The following is a 4,719-nucleotide window of genomic DNA, read 5'->3' on the forward strand; positions in this document are numbered from 1 at the left end:
CTGAAATAATTATACAGAGACTATACATACACCTATCACTTATTCTGTAATTAACATTCACCATGGTTGTTTACCACATTCATTTATTCATCAATCCATCTTATTTTAAAATCATCCCTCATTCTAGGAAGGACTCTGTGTCAACTTAAAATTGAAAGGAAGCATGAGGAAATGGAAAAATGTCCACTATTGATGATGTTCAAACTTAGGTTGACTTTAGCAGAAAGAGTCCAAAAAATATCCAAGTCTCAGGTGAATAGCTGGGTTATATAAATAAATCTTGTAATTTTGATGATCTTCAGGTAAACATATGAGGTCAAAGATTTAAGTAATTTGGTAATGAGGAAACCACTACAAAACTGAGACTCATTTAAGAGAGAAATTGAGGAGCTATGTAGGAATAATAAAGGGATCCATAATATAGCTATATAACACACACAATTAGAGACTTAGAAAACTCCAGTGAACCTAAGGATGGCAGGCATTGGTTTGGTGGCCGGGGAGGTTGTGCTGGATGCACTGCTGTATTTTGATCAGGGTTACGAAGCGCCTGGTGTTTGTGAAGCGGCTGCAGCGTTGGTGGAGGAGGAAACTCGCAGATACCGACCTACGAAGAACTATCTAAGTTACCTGATGGCCCCGGATTATTCTGCTTTTGAGACAGACATAATGAGAAATGAATTTGAAAGATTGGCTGCTCAACAACCAATTGAATTGCTCAGTATGAAACGATACGAACTTCCAGCCCCTTCCTCTGGTCAGAAAAATGACATCACTGCATGGCAAGAGTGCGTAAACAATTCTATGGCGCAGTTAGGGCATCAGGCAGTTCGAATTGAGAATCTGGAACTAATGTCCCAGCATGGATGCAATGCCTGGAAAGTGTATAACGAAAATCTAGTTAAATGGCACCCCACTCCAGTACTCTTGCCTGGAAAATCCCATGGACGGGGGAGCCTGGTAGGCTGCAGTCCATGGGGTCGCGAACGGTCGGACACGACTGAGCGACTTCACTTTCACTTTTCACTTTCATGCATTGGAGAAGGAAATGGCAACCCACTCCAGTGTTCTTGCCTGGAGAATCCCAGGGACTGGGGAGCCTGTTGGGCTGCCATCTATGGGGTCGCACAGAGTCGGACACGACTGAAGTGACTTAGCAGCAGTTCATATGATTGAGCACGCACAGAAAGAGCTTCAGAAGTTAAGGAAACATATTCAAGACTTAAACTGACAACGAAAGAACATGCAACTCACAGCTGGATCTAAATTAAGAGAAATGGAGTCAACCTGGGTATCCCTGATCAGTAAGAATTATGAGATTGAAAGGACTATTGTACAATTAGAAAATGAGCTCTTTCAAATGAAGCAGCAACACGGAGAGGCAAACAAAGAAAACATACGGAAAGACTTCTGAAATAGACTGGCTTGGTGGGTAGAGAGGAAGGTATGCTGGGCTTTCACAGAAGATCTTAACTATAAGGAACATCAGCATGTTTTGGAAACCATCAGAGGTTATATGTTTAGAAACCATAAAATGTGGGTAGTTGTATTCTATTTGTACATTTTAGCAAAATAAAAAACTTAAACATAAAAAAATAAAAAAAAAACATACACAATTAGTCACTAACTTGCTGCTGCTACTGCTGCTAAGTCACTTCAGTCGTGTCCGACTCTGTGCGACCCCATAGATGGCAGCCCACCAGGCTCCCCCGTCCCTGGGATTCTCCAGGCAAGAACACTGGAGTGGGTTGCCATTTCCTTCTCCAATGCATGAAAGTGAAAAGTGAAAGTGAAGTTGCTCAGTCGAGTCCGACCCTCAGCAACCCCATGGACTGCAGTCCACCAGGCTCCTCCATCCATGGGATTTTCCAGGCAAGAGTACTGGAGTGGGGTGCCATTGCCTTCTCCAGTCACTAACTTAAAGGGCTATAAACTCTAATTTGGGGGTTATCTTTTCTACCAATTATTTGAACACATACCAAAACAAAATCTATAATTTGATATGTAACATAATCATGTCTGGGAACCTTAATCAATAGCAAACAGTGAGTCAAAGTTCACTCTGTAAATAAACTTTAGGTGGACCTGTGACTCCTATTCAAAGGACATTAATCACCCCACCCCCAAAACATAAACACAGCTTTTTTCTTCTAATTTTGGATAATTCACACACACACAGACCAGATAAAATGTATGTCAAGTATCTTGCAACGCTTTAAAGCATGAGTTGAAACAAGAAGATATACTGTTTACAAACATAAAACCAATTTGTGGTAGGCAGAATTCTAATATGGACTCTGAAATTGAAATTCCCCCTCATCCACTAGGAACATAAGCTCTCTATAATCCCTTGCACTTGAGTGTGTGTGTGTGTTAGTCAGTCAGTGTGTCCAACTCTTTGTGACCCCGTGGACTTCAGCCCACCAGGGTCCCCTGTCCATTCTCCAGGCAAGAATACTAGAGTGGGTTGCCATTCCCTCCTCCTGACCCAGGGATCAAACCCAGGTTTCCTGCATTTCAAGCAGCTTCTTTACTGTCTGAGCCACCAGGGAAGCCCAAGTGTGTGTGCAGGACTTATAAATATGATGAGATTTCTCTCCTTGATTAGGTTACTTGGTATAACAAAAGGGAAGCAGTTTTGCAGATGTAACCAAGGCTGCTAATAAACTGTCTTTAAATTAATCAAAAGTGAGGCTATCCTGGTTGAGCATGACTTAATCAGAGAGCCATTCAAAAGAAGATCCAGGTCTTCCTTCAAGAGAGGAATTCACAACAGGAGAGATTCAAAATGAGATTCTTCTGCTGGTTTTAAATAAGAAAATACCATATTGGGAACAGACTGAGGAGATGCCCATACGGAAAAGACCTGAGGGTGATCTCTATTAGCTGAGCATGGTCCTCAGCTGAGGATCAGCAAGAAAATAGGGACTCTGGCCTCCAACCACATAGAACTGAATTTGCCAATAGCCTGAATAAGTTTGGAGATAGATTCCTCCCGAGTCACATTTCCAGATAACATTGCATCCCAGATAGCATCTTAATTTCAGTCTTGTGAAATCCTGAGCAGAGGACCCAGTTAAAATATATTTGCACCCCTAACCTACATAAGCTGTGAGACAATACATATTTTGGAAAAAAAATATGTATTTTGTGTTAAACTGGTAAAATTATGGTAATTTGTTACACAGCAATAGAGAACTAATACATAAGAGATTTTAAGGCTGTGATTTCTGGATAAAGCCAATTACTATTATAACTCTTATCAGGGTAGCAGTTCTCAACACATAACAAAATAAATACATTCCAACAAATGATAGCTCAGCATATCCAAATACTTGCTCAAATTATGAATCAACTAGAGTGCCAGATTATTCTTTCATCTCAAAGCTTTCAGTGAATCATACTCTCAAAATAACCCTGGGTTTAAACTTTTAATCATATAAATTTGTTCTCATATATAGAAGAAAAATGCATTTCAATTTGTGCTTGATGTATTAAGGTAATTAGCTATCTCTTGAGGAAGATATGGCTGATTTTTTTATGACAATTGCTGTGAGTTGAGTCCTGTGGAAAACAGATACTGAGATGGTGTTAACCGTGCAGGACGTTAGTAAGGAGTACCCTTAGACTTGGCATGCATAAGGAGAGGGAGGGAAGCAGGACTGGATAGAGGAAGAACTCAGGCTGCAACTCGGTCCCCAAGACAACTTTGAGCAACCTCATGAGGATCTCTGCTGCTAGACTATGCCTATAGAGTATTTGGAGAAGGGCTGATATGGCCAGGAATTTACACCCTTATATTGACTTCATATTTGATGTAGATCAATCTGGAAAGGGGTGTAACCTTAGAGGAGGTCATTTGTTCTCTGCAGTTGAGGCAATTCCTTAAGGGACTGATAGCCAAAGACATTCCTTCCACAGCGTTTTCAGCAGCTGGGACACTAAATCATTCGTTGACTTGGTATCTGAGTGCACGCAGCAATGTACTTCACATCTATACTGCTGAGACATAAGTTACTACTGGTTTTATGTCAGTAACTCTGAATGTATTCATCTTTTCCCATCAGAAAACTTTATATTAGGTTAGAAGCTGTATCCTCCATTTATCTTTACATGCTAATAGTGATTTCTGAAAGATGGATCAGAGATTACTCCTCAAAATAACAAATTTTTAGTAGCCCTATTATATACTATTTATCTTGAGACAGTGAAAATCCCAGGTCCCAGATCAGTGATTCGTCATTTTTTAGGGTCTGCCTTTTTAAATTATCAGTGACTGGCATCAAGGATAAAAAAGCTATAACCATGTCACTGATTATCATAGCATACACTTCAGGAACTGAAGTGACTTAGCAGCAGCAGCAGCAGCAGCAGGAACCAGAGGGAGGGGAAAGTACATGAACTCATTCAGAGATTATAGTTATTGATGTTTTTTGATGTTTTTGTATCAAATAATGCATACCATCTTTCTTTATACTAGCACATACTAACACTGTTTCTAGTCATTATCAGTCAAAATAATCAATAAAGAAAAACTATTGATAAATTGGATTGATTTTCAGTGAAACTGATTTTGCAATATGCTTTATATGCATAGTAACTTGGTGCATAGCAGCTGAAAAGTAGTTAATTCATAGAATTTCAGGTCAAGGTTTCTGCTTTTAAGAACAGGATCTCAAAATTACCTGGCAATTTTTCCAAATAACTCTTCTTATATCT

The 4,719-nt window shown here is 39.7% G+C and overlaps 1 protein-coding gene across 1 annotated transcript; it reads left to right on the plus strand.

Moving 5' to 3' along the window:
• The first annotated feature begins 457 nt into the window (after positions 1 to 457).
• LOC120882350 (pre-mRNA-splicing factor SPF27-like) lies at positions 458 to 1,589 on the plus strand. The gene is made up of 2 exons (XM_040266328.1): positions 458 to 901; positions 1,164 to 1,589. The coding sequence occupies exons 1-2, from the start codon at positions 475 to 477 to the stop codon at positions 1,229 to 1,231; spliced, it is 495 nt and encodes a 164-aa protein (XP_040122262.1). The 5' UTR covers positions 458 to 474; the 3' UTR covers positions 1,232 to 1,589.
• The last annotated feature ends 3,130 nt before the right edge of the window (positions 1,590 to 4,719 follow it).

This window comes from Oryx dammah, unplaced genomic scaffold, assembly GCF_014754425.2.
Source record: "Oryx dammah isolate SB20612 unplaced genomic scaffold, SCBI_Odam_1.1 HiC_scaffold_23, whole genome shotgun sequence".
Lineage (NCBI taxonomy): Eukaryota > Metazoa > Chordata > Mammalia > Artiodactyla > Bovidae > Oryx > Oryx dammah.

Excerpts from the sequence above, each read along its gene's own strand:
- LOC120882350 (XM_040266328.1), top strand. The coding sequence starts at position 475 with ATGGCAGGCATTGGTTTGGTGGCCGGGGAGGTTGTGCTGGATGCACTG. Across the intron at positions 902-1,163 it reads AGTGTATAACGAAAATCTAG|TTCATATGATTGAGCACGCA; the intron begins TTAAATGGCACC and ends ACTTAGCAGCAG.